This window comes from Callorhinchus milii, unplaced genomic scaffold, assembly GCF_018977255.1.
Source record: "Callorhinchus milii isolate IMCB2004 unplaced genomic scaffold, IMCB_Cmil_1.0 Scaffold2, whole genome shotgun sequence".
Taxonomy (NCBI): domain Eukaryota; kingdom Metazoa; phylum Chordata; class Chondrichthyes; order Chimaeriformes; family Callorhinchidae; genus Callorhinchus; species Callorhinchus milii.
Window position 1 is genome coordinate 2,651,378 of NW_024704743.1, and position 18,404 is coordinate 2,669,781.

At 44.2% G+C, this 18,404-nt stretch overlaps 1 protein-coding gene across 2 annotated transcripts in view; it reads left to right on the forward strand.

The window, feature by feature from the left end:
* dnajb6b (DnaJ heat shock protein family (Hsp40) member B6b) overlaps positions 1-4,113 on the forward strand; it is a 44,485-nt gene extending 40,372 nt beyond the window's left edge. The window contains exons 9-10 of one of the 2 annotated variants that reach the window (XM_007908315.2): positions 1,328-1,623; positions 3,924-4,113. In XM_007908315.2, coding sequence (XP_007906506.1) covers positions 1,328-1,623; positions 3,924-3,998 — 371 coding nt within the window. In that variant the 3' untranslated portion in view covers positions 3,999-4,113. The remainder of the gene's footprint in view (positions 1-1,327; positions 1,624-3,923) is intronic. The other variant, XM_007908316.2, reaches the window with a different exon arrangement.
* The last annotated feature ends 14,291 nt before the right edge of the window (positions 4,114-18,404 follow it).

An 18,404-nucleotide genomic window follows, 5' to 3' on the forward strand; every position in this document is an offset into this window, starting at 1 on the left:
GTGACTGCAGATGTCTTTGGACTAAACTATGTCAATGTAGTAGGGCCATCGACTCGCAAACGCTTCTGCAATGGCGATAATCATGACATCCTCCCTGATATGTGGTACCTTGAATTATTTTCAGTGAATTATTGATCAATTGTTTTCATGCAACATACAAATAATCTGTTGAAGGGCATTAAAAATATCGTTGGCTGAATTACCACGTTTTTGCAACGGCCCAGTTTAATGTGAGCTGAACCAGGGCGGGCGTATGTGTCAGTGGGGACCAGGGAGTAATTAAATTCCAATGTCAAATCCTAATTTTACTGCAAATTTGTAGTGTACTTGTGTGGCCCTCCCCTCGCTTGAAATTTCACCAGAACAGCAATAAAGTCATTCATAGAAATGTGACCATAACAGTCTCTCAACTCTTTTTAAAGATAATAGTATATGCTACAATCTGCTTCCGTCCCTGTATTTTGACTTAAATACAATGTGGAACAAGTTGGTTGGATTTCGATTTGCAATTTGGTTTAAATAGGCAGCAGATTTAATATTCAACTTGCGTTTCAAAAATAGCTTTGCACAGTGTCTCATCAGTCTGCTGCTTTTAATGCAGAAATGAGGGCTGCAAGGTTAATCAGTGGTACATTGCTATGCAAAGGTTGTGTGGATTTGAATTCATAATGTAGTAAATCCTTCTTAATTGTGTACCCCATAATTCCATATCTTATTTGCATACATTTTCAATCCACCAGAGCAATACGAACGAGGTCATTGTTAATGTAGGATTCTTCTGATGCACTTTCAAAATAGTTGTACAGTAACAATTCCTTTCATTTGGATATAACACCTCATTCCCGTCTTCGAGACGTCTCAATGCGCTTCACAGAATACACTGTCCAGCGAATTGACTGTGTATTTTGTGGACAAAACGTGGCGGCCGAACGCACACAGCAGCGTCCCCACAAACAGCCGTGGATTGAGTGACTGCATTTTTTCTCTCTCCCTCTCTCTCTCTCTCTCTCTCTCTTTCTCTCTTTCGGGATATTATCACCGGTGATACTATTATTATCATGTATCGCATTTTTTTCTCGACGGCCCCTCCCCCCCCTTTTACGTTTCCTCAAGGCCCGGGTGCACCAACACAACCCCAAGGTAACGACGCACAACTGACCTTTTTTTATTCTGAACAACAACTTGCGTTTATATTGCTTCGTGTCCTCTTCACGTGTGACAGCGCGTCGAGGCGCTTCGAGGGCTTCAGGGCAGCTTTTGCGAGCGTCACGTGGGCCAAAAATGTGAGCTAAATGTCCACTGTGTGGGGTCTTTGCTCTTGTTCCAGGTGTGGAGGATGTGCAGGCCTTGGCCATCGAGCAGAGACGCCGTGGGCACCAAGCCTCGCCGGCCAGCGTATCCCACACCCACTCCTCCGGGTACCAGGACTTCACCACCCCCTCCAGACTGACCTACCGCATGGACGAGCGGGAGGGCCGGGGCTCCGTGGCAATGACCAGCGGCTCCCGCGACGAGGCAGCAGATCCCCATCCAACAGGTGTGATTCCGAGGCACGCAAACAGACAAGGAATTGGATTGGAAAATCCCGATCGAAATAAGCACAGCAACCGCCCCTCACACGAGGTGTGTCACTGCTGCTCAGTGTGTTAGCCCCTAACTGCCCCAGCTGGGCGCCTTCGCTAGTTGGCTTGGCTCGGTTTGCGATGTCGGGTTGGGGTTCCTGCTGGACCAGGCTTTATGTTCTGGGGACAAGGGGTGGATTTATACTCAAAGGGATTGTGTGAGGCGATAGTTCTCGGCCAAGCAGAACGTTGATGAGCAAGTAAGTGGTCTCTGGCTCTAGTCAGTTTAATATACAGGGGATTCCACCCCGACTCTCACTCAGGTACAGTGCTCCTCGCTGTCGCTGGCAGTCACTAACCCCAACTCCGGCTCTGACCAGCTGCTTGACTCGCTGTTCGCTGCTCTAAACAATAACTCGCTTCGGACATCCGGCTGCTGTTGATGTTAATTCCTTCACGTGCGTGTACGTGCGCTTCCATCACTTCCTGTACACACTACGCGCAGGAAGCGCAGCTGACACCACGTCCTGTACACACTATGCGCAGGAAGCGCAGCCGACACCACTTCCTGTACACACTATGCGCAGGAAGCGCAGCCGACATAATTTCCTGTACACACGCTGACATCACCTGGTTATCGTTGGTCACTCAGAATGTGCAGACACTGAGACACTGGACACAGATTGTATTTAAAACAAACGAAGCCATTGAGTTAAGTTGCACTTACAGTTCAGTATAAAGATGACCAGAAGTGCGGTATTGATCAGGTGAAGAGGAGAGCGGTTAAAACCAGAAACACATCTCCTTTTGAAGTATACTGAGAGGAAATGGCTTTATTGGGTGATTCAGGAATCTCCAATCGTCCTGGTGCAGCTCAACACCTGAAACACGGATCATAAACAAAGGGCTTATTCTCTTAAAGAAAACCACCACAGGTCCTGAGTAGCTTTGCCTCATCTCCTGCCGTGACGCTGTAAAGTTGTGGCTTTTTGGCCATTCTCTCTCACTCTCTCCCGTGATCAGTAGCCTTGTGCTGTGCTGGTGTGTCTCTGGAGGGTAATTAGTGAAGCCTATTAGTGTAAAGTGCCACCAGGAGTGCGTTGGGGCCCACCATTGGAAGCAAGTGCGGTGAGCCTGAGGGAGGCACAGGGCGGGTTGTGGAGGTTCACAACTTGTCAACAGTGGAGAGCGGAACAAATCTAAGCAAGGAGCTGTTTGCAGACCAGGCCTAGCCCCTGGGGAGGACCCACTGGATGACAGTAACGATGCTTTAGCTACACAGTTTGTTTCCAGCAAGCCTCCTCCACATGCAATGGCCCCTGTGTCCCAGTATGCCCTGCGTTACTATCTCTAGTCCCAGGGTGGTTATGAACAGAGAATGGATTTCAGGTCATTCAGGTGGAGTCCTGTAGCTCAGTGGTCAGAGGCCTCACAAGCGAGAGGACCCGGCTTCGATTCCCGGGCAGGTCAGGGCAAAACATTGGGAGAGTTTCCTTTCTCCACACACACACACACACATGCCTCTGTTTACCAGCAGTCAGTAGGAACCCGGTTGTTAGTCGATTGGCTAACTCGATTATTCAAATCGAGTCGATTCGAATAATCCCTTCAAAAAAAATAATATTTGTCACTCAATCCACGACTGTTTATGGGACACTGAATCGTGGCAACCAATTGCACACGGCAGTGTCCCACAAACAGTCATGAATTGACTGACCAAATCTTTTTTAAAGGGATTATTACATTGTGTTGATTGTTCATTTAAATGGCTTCAGTGGTAACGTTCCTCCCCATAGCCCATATAAGGTGCACTGACCTGCAGTAAGGCAGTGACATAATCTCTGCTCTAGATTTTCACGAGATGAATATAATCTTATTTTAGGATTTTTGTGACTGCGGCTGAGCAGAGCTGTGCAGCCAGTTAGAGCCTTATCCACTTGTGCGATAGACACTGAGGGAAAGCAGTGAGCAGTGGACATTGTGATAATTAATTAGAAGCAGAAATATCCTTCGAAGGTGTGTCAAATCTTCTCTATCTGGATGATTGGCAGTTTGGCCATTTGTTTTTTGAACCTTTTCCTCCTCGACTGCCCCAGCGCAGGGCTGGGGAAGTGCTGGATTGTCAGAGGAGCCATTGCTGGCGTCCTGTGATGGGTAAGTGTCTGTCTGAGGCACACACGCACTTTACAGAGGAATCTGGTCGATTTCCATGGCTCTGAACCCAAGCCTGCATTCTCTTAAGCGTAGACAATCAGGGCTGACTAAATAAAGGAGACTCATTAACTGTAGCAGTAGTGAAGCCTGCATGTGATGTGTGTTATGATGGTGATGAGTTTTACGCAAACGCCAATGTTTTCTCAGGCCAGAAAGGAGGAGGCAAGTGGAAGAAGCACCGACACAAAGAAGAGCAAAAGAAGAAAACGACAGCAAAAATGAAGCCTTAGTGGTGAGGTGCAGTGGCTGACCTATGACCTGGAGCAGAATGCAGTTATTTTTAACGATACTTGGCGCGACCTATTGGAATTTGAATTAAAAACAAAGTACAACATTAGAGTGTTTTTTGTGTGTGTGTGCGTGGGTGTGTGTGACATTTTTGCGCCCAAATTTTTAGTCTCCTAAACTGACGTGGCTTCAGTTAAGAGTTTGGCACAAAACTCCTTTTTTCTGTTACTCAGGATCGAATTTCGAGATAATAGCTATGGGGCAAAAGTATATTCAATGTCCTGATTGTCACTCATGTTAATCTGTCGGGTTTTTTTATATTAAAAAAGTATAGAATTTGAAACTTATTTGAAAAAAAAGTGAACATAAAAGGATAATGATAATAATAATAATAATAATAAAATACAATGTGGGGAAGGTCACAGTTGGAAACTAAATAAGATTCAGAAACCCGGCACATGCACGAAAGGCCAAATGGCCTCTTTCTCTGATTCTAGCACTTGAGTGTGGGTTGTATGGTGGGGTGATGTGATAATTGTCACTGGTGATGATCATGACTCGGATTAGAATGTAGCATTTTTCACTCACAACTTTTGATCCCCTTTTAGCCATTTTCCTTCTTTATAACACACTTCAGTTCTCCCAGCTGGGAGTGTAGGCCACAGATCTCGATGGGTTTCATTCCTGTAAGCAGATTAACATGAAATCAGGAAGATTGACATTGGAGCGTTAGCCTAGACTGTGAGCTCAAAGCCCTGAGGTTGGGCTTCGATCTACCACCTTCTGCCTTGGTAACGAGGTACCATTGGTGTCTTTGAAGTGGTATCCAGCGCCTTGGGACGTCGTCCCAACGTGAAGGGCGCAATACAAATGTAATCTTGTATTGTACCAATCTCAACGTGAGCCATTGCATTCAGGAGAGAGACGAGGAGAAAGAATTGAAGATCACAAGATCGGTCTGGATGAAGAAGGCTCTTCCTTTAGTCCAACCGATCTCATCCCCCCACCCACCAACCCTACCTACTGCCCCCCCGTGAGGAACAGATTTAAAAAGCAGCTTTAGACCCAATGTTGTTCTGTAGATCCCAGGACAGAATGAATGATTTTAGCAAATTGCAAATGTCACCTGGTGATAGCCTGTAGGATGTTTTATATCCAATTTAAGATGATGCAGAAATGTGGCATATTTGAAAGTCTGCTTTCTTAAGAATTAAGAACAGGCTTCCGAATTAAAGAATTTTGCACAATTCTGCACAATCTAATATTTGGAGACAAAATTGTCGCTCAGGCTGAGAAGGACTAGATCCAATTTACATAAGAACATAAGAATTACTGGATGAAAGAAGACCAAGGTCCATCCAGTTCACCTTCCAGCATCCTGGTAGTCACTTAAACGTCGTGTCCCAAACTCTCCCTAACAGAAATCGATCTAATTTCAGGCTTATTATATGTTTTCCCCACGATACCTGTCACAACCTGTGCAGTGAGGAAGCTGGAATGTTTAGCTATAAATCCCCAACACTATACAAAGGGCTCAGAAAGTTCTTGGAAGAAATTGCTGTACAATGGACGTTATCTTAATGTTTTTCTGAAGTGGTTGAAATGAACTTCACCCACAAAACATAATCAATTCACTGTATCCTGTGAAGCGCTTTGAGACGTCTCGAAGACATGATAAGGCGCTGTATCAAATGCCAGGATTATTATTATTGTATTGTTGCCTTGAAGGGAAGACACTAAGGCCTGAATATAAAACAGTCGCAAAAAAACATTTTGTTGCTTTTAAGTGTTTCGCCCACAAAGTATACAGTCAATTTGGTTTACTGTGTATCCTGTGAAGCGCTTTGAGACGTCTTGAAGACGTGATCAGGCGCTGTATTGAATGCCGGGATTATTATAACTTCAAAAGGGGGAGCAATGAAAGCACAAAATGACTGTTGTACTTCTCAGTTCAGTCGATATCTTTGTTGGTTTGTAACCGCTTTTTGCCGAAGCTGCGTTTCTGTTCTTGTCTCTGGGGCTCGGGCTGAATTAGGTAGTGACAATGTCACTGTCACTAAACCGGCTCCCCTCCCGGCCTCGAGGCTGTGCACTCCGTGGCTACCTCGATGTGAGTGTCCCCACGGTCTCCACCACGTGCCGATTTGGCTGTGACTCACCATCCAGACCGACATTGCAGTGTCGCTGAACTCACTCCCACGACAGCCGGGCGGTCGGAGGTGCTGTTCTTCAGATGAGACGTTAAACTGAGGCCGCGTGTGGCCATCTTGATTATAAGGAAGCTTTTCCAAGGAGAGCAGGAAGCTTTGCCCAACGTCCTGATCAATATTCTAATTCATCCAATTGCTCGTTTGCCCTTCGTTGCTCTTGGAGAGCCGTTGCCTGCGGGAGTGAATGAGCTGCCGCCTTTACAATGTAATGAAATAAATTTCAGTGTGACTTGTGCAAAGCGCTACGAAACATTGCAACGGAATGAGACTCGGTATCAAATTGTAAACGTGTCGGAAGCTTTGAATAAAGGTGTTCAGAGAGTGTTGCACTGTCATAAGAGACGGAAACTGTTGAAATCGAACCGTGCACCAGAACTCAGTGGATGGTTTTTTCGAATCAATATCACAACCGCTTTATTGTCAAGCTCCTCTCCTGACTATTTATAGCACAAAACGTGGGAGAACAGCACTCAACTCACTCTCACTGATTCAAACACTGAGCCTAGATTACAGCAGGTCTTATGACAACGCCACAAGCAAAACATTATCAGCACTTGTCAGTCACTCTGTGACAAAGCTTAACGTCCCCGTTAACAAATTAGCATGTGAATAATGCTAACCTTTGCGCTAATGCCGCCTCTCTTTGCTTTGTGCCGTATGTTTAGCAAATCTAAACTTAGCATCTTTTGTCTATTTTTTTGATGCGTATTTGTCTGTTCTCAGCCATTTTAATTTGCCTAACAAGCCCTCATTTTGTATCACGAACGTTTGGTATGTTTAAATATTTGTTAAAATATAAGGCGCAAAGAGGGAGAAATTCCACCAAGGCCTAGACTTTCCAGTGACTGTGACACATTGTCAGAGGCTCCGCCCTTCAGATGGGACCACAGCAACAACAAATTGCATTTATATAGAGCCTTTCATGTCAGGAGGTGTTAACTCCCACCCCCCCCCCCCCAAATAAAATTGGTCACTGACTCACTCACTCCACGACTGTTCGTGGGACATTGCTGTGTGCAAATTGGCTACCATCTTCGCCCACAACATACACAGTCACTCCACTTTACAGTGAAGCACTTTGAGACGTCCTCCCTTTATGAAAGGCGCTACATTGAACTCCCAGCTGAATGGCCGCCTTCTGCTCTAAATTTCTGCTGTTCTGTGGAGAGATAACTCGACTGCTGACAGATGGTTGGCAGAGAAGTAAGTGAATAATTCTAGGGTTTGGTGCATGTAGTTAATGCTGAGCCCCAGGGTTCTGTGCTGGTATTGTTTTCCATCTACAATATCGAGTTGGAAATCTCCACAGAGGAAACGATTTATATAATTTGCTGATGATGCTAAATGAAGGTGTATGTATGTCAAATCACGAGGATTAAAAGCAGAGGGAACCATAGCAGAGAATAGTGTGGGCAGACAGGTGGCAGATGCAGTTTAACGTTGAGAAATGTGAAGTGGCGTATTTAGGGGAAAAGAACGAAGAGAGGAAGTACACCCTGAACTGAACATTATCTGACTCAATGTTATTAAGGAACCGAGTGATCTGGGAGTGTGGACACGCAGATTGTTAGAGCAGAGAACGCAGCCGGAAAAAGGTCATTCATGACACACTGGTTCCACATTGGCGCAAATGTGTAGATGGTGACGGTGGCTTTGTGGGAAAATTGCTGTATTTGGTTTCATTAAAAAAAAGCTTCTTTTGTGTCGATGTTTAATGTTTGTAAGTCAACAATTAAAGAATTTTGAGAAAATAGACAGGAGCCATTATTTTTGTGGGTAACGGCTGCTGGTATATTCAGGCACTGAACAACAAAAGCAAATTACATTTGTATAGCGCCTTTCACATCAGAGGTGGAACCTAAAGGTGTGGAAGTGGCGTTAAGCTTTTACCAGATGTCAGTTGGACGATAGTTGATTTGGTTCACACAGGTTTGGTTGCCTCTGTGTCACATCAGCGTATATTCATAATCAAAACTACAAATTACCGAAATAAAACTATATTAGATCCCTTTGTCAGCTATTCCCAAAGTCAATGGCAGTGAAGGGTCACAGCAGGAAGCTTGACTTGCAGCATTTGTTCCTCACCACCCTCTGATAGGCTTTATTATTATTATTATTATTATTGATTATCACTGAATACTGCAACACAGCCAAGTGTGAGCTGTGGAGTTTGATTACTATCTTCTCAAAGCAAATACGCACAAGCTTGATATATTTAGTGACATAAAGAGCTTTGTGTGGAAAGACAACCCTTCTGGTCGAGGGACTCGAGGGCAAATAGTGGCCATGAATCTTCCCAGAAAGACATTCACGCCCTTGATGAACAAATAAAATGTTAGAAAATAATTTAACAGTAAAACGCTGACACATCGAGGTTTAAATCTCAGTTGAAGCCCATAGTTCTTTGTCAATCTCCATACATGACCTTTCCAATATCCTGATCTCCACCCTCTCCAAGCTCCAGACATCCAGAACTCCGCAGCCCACACTCCCAACCACACCAGACTCTGTGAGCCCATTGCCTTTATCCTTGCCCAACTCCGCTGCCTTTGGTGCCTTTGACATAAGTCCCCCAACTACTCTGCCCCACCATCGGAAGGTGAACATTTAGTCATTTTGTCCCTCGGCCTCACTGAAATCCTGATACACCTTTTGCTGCATATTAGATCCTGTGATCACAAAGCAGTGAAAAACACTGGACAGTCATCAAAGACTGACAAAAAATGCATCTCGTTAACTTTAAGCAAAACATTCCAAGCACAAAGACTTGGATTCTTCTCTCTGACACTGACTGATAGAAAGTTTAAGGCGCCTGGTGTTATGTCAGCCATGTGACATGTGCAGAAGGCAATTGGGACTTTGGGGTGAGTTGGGGCTAATCCACGGTTATCAAACAGAAACCCGCTGACAAACTGTGAGGGAGGCTGGAGCTTGGAGAGGTTGAATCAGATGCAATGTGAAGTGAACGACACACAGGCAGCAGCTTGGGGAAAGGGCAGGTAATGTAAATCAAGCTCCTGTTTCATGACAGTCAATATCCTGTGTTTGCTTTGAGACTTTGCTGTATTTAGCCGTGCGTATTATTGAGACGGTTGGAGTCGTGTGGGGAGACCAAACTGAGCTAAAGCCATGTGAGGCCGGTGTATGAACATCAGTGAGTGCGCTCTGAACCTCAGGACGCTTCATTAACCTGGTTATTTTCAGCTTGTGTGTGTGTGTCTTACTCAGCACGCCCACACCCCATATGACTCAGAAACAAATCCCACACAATCCTTTCAGTGGTGTAGATTTAACTCTTACGTCAGTCACCCAACACAACACTATCTTTAGCCCAGCAACACACTCTGTTCTGATTACCCTGAATTATTTTTGGTGAAAATGCTCCTCTTAAGTGTTACAATTTACATTTATCTGACGACTTTCACATCTCAGAAGCCTGCCTCTCCCTATTAAAGAGACTCAAGCGGACAGAGAGTTGACAGGAAGTGGGGTTCATGAATAGACGATGGTTAACAACTAACCTGGGGGAGGGGGGCTATTTTGGTGCAGACAGACGTCAGGAAGCATTTCCTGACACAGAGGGAATTAGTGCCTGGAACGGCTGACCAGGAAGGACAGACCAATTCTCGATTCATTAAAGAAACGGCTCGATGCTGTATTGGCTCTTCAGGTATCATGATAACAATATAATAATCCTTACATTTCATAGAGTGCCTTTCAAGTCAGGAGGATGTCTCAAAACTCTTTACAGGATATAATAATAATAATATAATAATAATAATAATCGCATTTGATATAGTGGCTTATCACATCTTCGAGATGTCTCAAAGCACATCACTAAAGTGAATGAAACATATTTTGTGGGCGAAACACGGCAACCAAATGCGCACAGCAGCGTCCCACAAACAGTTGTGGATTGAGTGTCCAAATTATTATTATTTTTAAGGGATTATTACCCCCAGAAAAGTGATAGAATGCAAAGTGCAGTGACTGTATTTTGTGGGCAAATACAGCTGGCAATTTGCACACAGCAATATCCGACATACAGCCATGAAGTGAATTACCAATTTGATTTGGGGGATTGTCGGTCAGGAAACCTGGGAGAGAGAAACTCCGTCTCTTGTTGAATAGAGGCATGAGATCTTTAATATCTACCTGAAGGCAGGTGGGACCTTGTTAATGTCTCATCCGAAGGACGGCACCTCTGACAATGCAGCACATCCCCACCTCAGCATTTGTGTGAGCTCCGAGTCCCGATGTGAGGCTTGAATCCTTCTGACTCGCAGGTGAGAGTGCTGTCGACTGAACCATGCTGACATTCTGAAAGATGAGATCAAATGGCTCAAAGGATTTGCTTCCTCCACCCCTCGCCTCTTGCGATTCTGTGAGCTGAACAGATCGTGGAATGTTACAGAGAGAAACAAGCCGTTAAATCCGCACGGATGGGATTTTTTCTCTTCCTGGTTTATCACCCACATCCCCCGCAGTCACTGTGAAGCGCTCCAGGGCGCTATCCCGGTGAGGAACTCCATATAAACACACATTGTTGTGATCGGACTGTCATGGAATGCCAGGCCTGAAGTTCCTATTAGTGACCGCCAGGGAGCGGCGTGCACTATCCAGACAAACCTGACGGAGACCTGAAGTGACCGACTACGATTTGTCAGGTTAGGGATCACAATCCCAATTAGAAAAACCTCTTAACTCTGATTACAAATTGGTTGCAATGGGGAAAAAGTTTATACAAAAGCTTTCACGTCTCTAGTTTTTTTTTTGATGTTTGTTTAGGTCAAACGTGGATCTGACAACACGATTAACGGTACCCAAATTAGTCTGACATTTGTGTATCATTTACGCACGTAACTCTCCCTATGTCTGCAATGGGATACGTACTCTCTCCCCAGAGGGACACACCCTGTTTACCTAATTCTGGAGAGTATTAGGCACAGGTTGGCAAGATCTCAGAGTGTGTGTTGGGGTAACTGCTGGAGTCTAACCACCTAAAAACACACATAACTTGTCATTGAGAGAGAGAGAGAGAGAGAGAGAAAGAGGACGCCATCATTCGCGTTTCCTCCCTCACGCAGGACACTGATCATTCAAAACACTGAAGTATTGATATTCTATTAATGTCGTATAAACTTCAATGCAGTACATAATTTAGATTTATATGGAGTGGAGACCTGTAGCTCAGGGGTTAGAGCCCTCACCTCCCAAGCGAGAGGACCTGGGTTTGATTCCCGGGCAGGACAGGGGGAAACGTTGGGTAAGTTTCTTTACTCCACACTGACGCCCTTGTTTACCAGCAGTAAATAGGAACCCGTTTGTTAATCGATTGGTGGATCACTTTTCTGGGATAATAATTCCTTAAAATAAATATATAAAAAATTGGTCACTCAATCCACGGCGGTTTGTGGGTGCTGTGTTTCGCCCACAAAAAATATACAGTCAATTCACTTTACAGCGTATTCCGTGAAGTGCTTTGTGACGTCTCGAAGACATATAAGGTGCTGTATCAAATACAAAGATTATTATTATTATTTAAAGGGGGAAGAGCAAACAAAGACGAGAAGCAAGATGGACCCAAGGGTAGAAACTGCACCTGGGTCTCGTTTCATTATATTTTTCCAGAATTTGGCAAATTCTGAAATAACTTATAAAAAAAGCTTCAAAGTTTAGACTAAATTTAACATTATTCCAAGAAAATAGAGTAAATCTAGAGCCAAGTAGAAGTTCCCCACAGTGTCTGAGCCAACAAGCCCCAGATATAATTGGACCTTCACTTGATGGCTGTTTACGAGACATTGCTGTGTGCAAATTGGCTGTTGCATTTGTCTACAAATTACCACCGTCCTTAACATCACAGTGAAACTCTGAGATATGTTGACAACGTAATCAGGAGCTGTTTCAAAAGCAAGGATCATTAATATTATACGCCACCTTAAAGCTTTAAAAATCTGGATTAAAACACTTAATTCACGTCACATGGTTTGAGGGGTAGACTGCAAAGTTTGTAGATGTACACGGTTTAAATCCAGCACAGGCTAATTGTGTTGAATTGTAGAGGGAAAGACAGTGAGATGACAGTGAGGTGACTAACAGGCTGTGTGCGATTATCCAGAATTTGTATTCTTGTTGCAAGCTCAGTCTTCACATAGTGTTGAAAGTAATTGAAAGTGCGCAACAGTGAATGTTTCCAACCACATCAGCTTTAAACCCACTCACTGATCAGCCATTACCTGGAGCCACCTTTCATCTGGACACAACGTTGAATAGAATCTTGTTTTTTTATTATAGATCAAGGAGAGGGAGGCTAATAAATGCGTCACGTACCGGTTAGAATAAAAATAATCCTCGCAATTGATAAAAATCCCTATAAATCCCAGCTTATCCCGTGTCTGCGGATGACATCCCCAAGAGGGAAGATAAAGAGGAAGAGGAGGGGGCCAAGGATGGAGCCCTGGGGTACACCACAGATGACCGGGCGGTGGTAGGAGGAGAAACCGTTTGAAGAGATAAAGTGAAGGTGTTTGTTCGGTTGGACTCAAACAATTTGGTCACTCAATCCACGACTGTTTGTGGGACTCTGCTCTGTCCAATTGGCTGCCAAGTTTCACCCACAAAACATACAGTCAATCCTGTGAAGTGCTGTGAGATGTGATAATGCCCTATGTCAAATACAAGGATTACAATTATTATTGTTCTTGTTGTTGTTCAGCTTGATCAAGACTTGAATGCAATACAAATAAAACTGCTCAAATTCACTGTCTGTTTGAGCACACGTTGGCTGATGTTTCGTGTAAGATCCTGTGAAGCTCTTTGAGACATCCACTCGACGTGAAAATATAAAACGTAAGGATTATTATTATTATTGTTATATTATTATTATTAATAATAATGGTGACCGAAAGATTGTTTGAAAAGCTAGGTCTTAATTGGACTTTAAAGGTGTGGAGCAAAATATATGTTTCTTTGGAGGAAAATTATCAATTCAACATTTAGGAATTCTTATTCAGTGATCCATGGCAATAAAACTGTTTATCTTGTGTTAAAATTGAAGTGGGCACATGCTGCTAGGCACACTTGAGAAAGTAATTCACAAGTTTAATTTAATTTAATTTTCATTACAGAGGCACAACATGACCTTACACACCGTGAATGGAAATGAAAAGAGCAATTATAATCTTTTGTTTCTTTATAATCTCTCTGATCGCTGGACTGCGCAGCTCTTCCTCATCCACAACTCTGCAATCCCTGTCCTCCCCATCACCTCAACAACAACAACAACAACAACAACCTCCATCCTCACTCACTCCCACTGGCTCCCCATTTCTGTCCTCACCCAAATCAACCTGTCCACTCTCTCCACTCAGTGGGCTCCGGTCTGCTCCATGTCCCCGCCTGGCCCGCCCCACCCCACCATCGGCGCTCCAACCTTCAGTCTCTCCGCCCCCACCCTTTGGAACTCCATCCCACATTCCCTTCACCTCGCTCCCTCCCCGGCCTCCTTCAAGGCACGTATCAAGACCCTCCTCTTCGACCCCACCTTCGGCCGCCCTCCTACACCGCCCCTCACCCTCCTCGCCCTCCAACATCCCTTAACCCCAATGCCCCCCACTCCAGCTCAGGTCCACATCCCTGCCTGTCCAGCGCCTTGGGACGTTCTCCCGACATGAAAGGTGCCGTGTAAATGTCATTTGGTATTGTATCTCCACTGGCTACTCATCCCCAGCAAATCAAATTCAAGATCCTCCTCCTCACGTTCAAACTCCTCATCCTATCCTGTTCCACCCTCACCATCACCCACAAGGTCTCAATTTAATGTCTCATTTAATGCGGATGGCTCACCAAGGGAGAAGCTGGAAGAGCTGGAGTAGAGTTAGTTAGTTAACCCATCGCTCACTAGGCCAAATCAGTGTGAGGTGCAATATTCTTTACGCAGTGAGGAATATTTCCTTTGTTCCCTACAAACCCACCTCCTTACCAGCGTGTGCTGTCTCAGGGCTGGATGTGATGGAGAGTGGAGGCAACATTATGTTATCAGAATCTCTCTAACTTCCTGTTCAAAATGCTCCCCCATAGAATTGCCGTCTCTGTCAAACATACCGGGCGTGACTTCCAGCGCTGTGTAACTGCTTGGTGGCTGGGAATCGTGCTTGGCTGCGGATGAGAACTTGTTACAGCCAAACTAAGGTCGTGTGGGAGGGGCTTTTATTACAATCGTGGCTAAAATTGGTGATGCCTCAATAATGTGAAATCCCCTCTCTTTTTTCCTTATATAATAATAATAATAATAATCCTTATCACCACTTCAAGACGTCTCAAAGCGCTTCACAGGAAATACTATAAAGTGTAGGTACTGTATATTTTGTGGGTGAAACACGGCAGCCAATTGCGCACAGCAGCGTCCCACAAACAGCCGTGGATTGAGCGACCAAATTTATTTATTTTTGAAGGGATTATTACCCCTGGAATCAATCCCCAACCAGGTTCCTACTTACTAGGTAAACAGAGGTGTGTGGAGTAAGGAAACTTGTCTACGGTTGCGTTCTGACCGAGATTCGAACCCGGGTCCTCCCGCTCGCGAGGCGAGTACCGAGAATAAGGCAGGTTAGGTTTTGCCTGAGTTTCTTAACAAAGGCAAATTAATAAATAGGGCAGTCATTTCCGAGCCGGGCTTCAAACTGATGCAAGTAAATTAGCACATTAATTTGCCGGTGACATTTGAAAATGGAGGCTGTAATTTCAGAATATGAATGAGGGCAGAATTGTGCTGACATGAAAGCAACTCGGGAGGAAGATCATCTTCTCTCCGTGACAATCTTTCTTTTTAATAAAGATAAGGTCCTTCCTCGTTGGCTATTGACCTTGTTGAGAGAAACTGATGAAATTTATAATCATTGAAGTTAAAAAGGTTAATACTGGAACTTACTGTGTGACCCAACCTAAGGTCAAACTCTGATTAGAGCAAAAATCTAATTTTTTACAAAATAAATTTAAATGTATGGATTTTTATTATTTTTTTCGAAGGGATTATTCCCTCCGGAAAAGCGATCCGCCAATCGACTAACAACCGGGTTCCTACTGACTGCCGGTAAACAGAGCCGTGTGTGTGTGTGCGTGGAATGAGGAAACTTGCCCAACCTTTCGCCCTGACCTGCCCGGGAATCGAACCCGGGTCCTCTCGCTTGCGAGGCGAGGGCTCTAACCACTGAGTGGCCTTATGACATGTGCGAGAGATAGTGTGAGTCTACCAATTGATCAATTTATCATTAAACAATCCACGGCTGTTTGTGGGGACGCTGCTGTGAACAATCGGCTGCCGGGTTTTGCCCATAAAATATACAGTCAATTCACTTTACAGCGTATCCTGTGAAGCGCTTTGAGACGTCTCGAAGACGTGATAAGGCGCTGTGTCAAATGCCGGGGTTATTATATTATGTTTTATTGTTATATTTATATTATTATATTGTTGTTATTATATTGTTATTATTATTGTATTGTTAGTATGGGGAAACAAACCTGGTCACAAGTCCAGCCTGTGGATGGCTCCAAGCTCCACTTTGTCAATCAGATGGTGTTGCTATGATGCTGTTGCTAGGATCACCGAATCTCTAGACTCACGAGGAAACGTCTGATGAATTATAGATGGTTGCTCTGTGCTGCCTGATCTGTAATGCAGATAAGCTAAAATTCCAACCCATCCCATCTCCCCCACCCCCACCCCCACCATCCTCCCAACCCACTCCTCTCCTCCTCCACCTCCTCCCGTCAATACTCCTGGGTTCATGATAAAAAAATTCCCGAGTATTAAATCAGAATGTGCCAATTGTGTTGTCCCTGGTGTCACAACTGCAATACCAGCCTCTCAGGCCAATTGTTATTCAAGAAGATGAAATAAGGCTTTCTGTCTGCCTCTCGCTCAGACGCCTCTGAGGATTGTTAATGAACTCCCTGACCTTTAAGACTTAAGACAGAAAGGGCATAAATATTGAGAATATCCAGCTAAAGATTCAGTTAATTCATTCTCCTCTGTGTCTGTCTGTGTGTGAGAGGGTGTATGTGTGTGTATGTGGGTGAGTGTGTGTGTGTTTGTGAGTGTGTGTGAGTGCATGTGTGTGTGTATGTGTTTGTGAGTGTGTGAGAGTGTGTGTATGTTAGTGTATTTTTGTGAGTGTGTGTGAGAGTGTGTGTATGTTAGTGTATGTTTATGAGTGTGTGTGAGCGTGTGTGCGTGTGAGTAAGTGGGTTATGTGTTTTGTGAAGTGATGGGTACATTATTGAGCCTAATTCAGATTCCCTCCTCCACTGATTCACCCTTTCAGACTACGAGTCCCTTCAATATGGCCTTGTAGCATGTGCGAGAGACAGTGTGAGACTCTCTCTCCCAGTTACTCAGAGCTCTGAATCCAGGGATTCAGGTTGTTAAGTAGGAATCTAAAAGTCAAGTTTATGTATTAAATTATTCCAGCCTAAAAGATCTTATGCAGAAGGTGTTTGTTTGAAATTTTTTTTAAAAAAAAGGTCAGTCTTTCCAGCGAAGCGAGGTGGAGTCCTGTAGCTCAGTGGTTAGAGCACTCACTTTGCAAGCGAGAGACCTGAGTTCAATTCCAGGCAGAGGGCGAAACCTTGGGCAAGTTTCCTTACTCCACACAGAGCCTAATAATAATCCCTCCAAAACCAAAAACAATAATAAATTGGTCATTTTCAATCTACGACTGTTTGTGGGACATTGCTGTGCGCAATTGGCTGCCGCGTTCGCCCACAAATATACAGTCAATTCACTTTACAGTGTGTTCCGTGAAGTGCTTTGGGACGTCCTCCTGACGTGAAAAGCGCTATATCAAATGCAAGGATTATTATTATTATTATTATTATTATTATTATTATTATTATTATTATAATCGCGCTTCGCAAAACACAAACCTGCTTTTCATCAATTACTTAATCCTTAAACCGATACTTGTTAAAAACCCGGAATTCCCAGGTTCCTAAAGGTTGGATGTGTTGAAGGTAAAATCGTCCACACAATCGCCAGGAACACCGGGTGAAGAAGCGACAAATAACCCGAACTGCTGCCCTGCATGACGTCCTTACACACTGTTTGTACGGGAACCCGGTTGTTAGTCGATTGACGGATCACTTTTCCGGGGATAGTAATCCCACGACTGTTTGTCGGGACGCTGCTGTGCGCAATTGGCTGCAGAATTTCGCCCACAAAATACACAGTCACTACACTTTACAGAGCGCTTTGTGACGTGATAAGGAGTGTTATCAAATTATTATTTATTATCTGCTTTAAAACAGGCAGTGGCTTCTATTGAAGAGGGCTACAGTGGTTTATAATTGGCAGGGGACAGAATTCCCGTTAGGGGACACAAGTTGTCCAGATTCTGCGAGTCTAGCTGTCTCCGGAACAAAAAAAAATCAGTGATACATATTTATGACATTCAAGAAGCCGCAGAGCTTTGTAAATAGAATGATTTTCTCGCAGGACCTAATGGCTGTTTTTTAGGGACATTGCTGCGTGCAAATTGGTTGCCCCGTTTCTCCTACAAAATAGGCCGTCACTACAGATTACTGCAAATACTGGGAAGTGCTTTGAGATGCCACCGTGACATGAAAGGCAGAATATCAATCGCACGATTATTATTTTTTTATTTATTTAGTTATTTGTCTATTTATTATTTATTTAGTTAGTTATTTGTTTATTTATTATTAACTTTACTGTGTGCTTTTTTTAGATCGTGTGAGATTTCATCATCATCATCATCACATAATAATCCTTGCATTTTATGTAGCATCAAACACCTCCAAGTGCTTCACTGGAAGGGCCAACCAGTCATTGTGGGGGCAGGTAATCCTCCCCCTCAGCTCATGTTAACCCTAGAGCCAAAGCCCTAACCAACGGGGAGGGTGGTCCTCGCTGGACAAGCAGCGGGAAAGCTTGGCCAGACAGTGATATCAATGGCAAACTACGTGGTTTTAGCTGGTTAGACTCCAGCAGTTACCCCAACACACACTCTGGGCTCCCCCCAAGCCTTGCTCTTGACCTGTGTCTAATACTCTCTGGAAGAATTAGGTTAGCGGGAAGCGTCCCTCCAGAGAGAGAGACAGAGAGAGAGAGAGAGAGAGAGAACGCATTCCATTTCAACAATCTATCTCTGGGATTTCCATGTGTAGGTGGGAG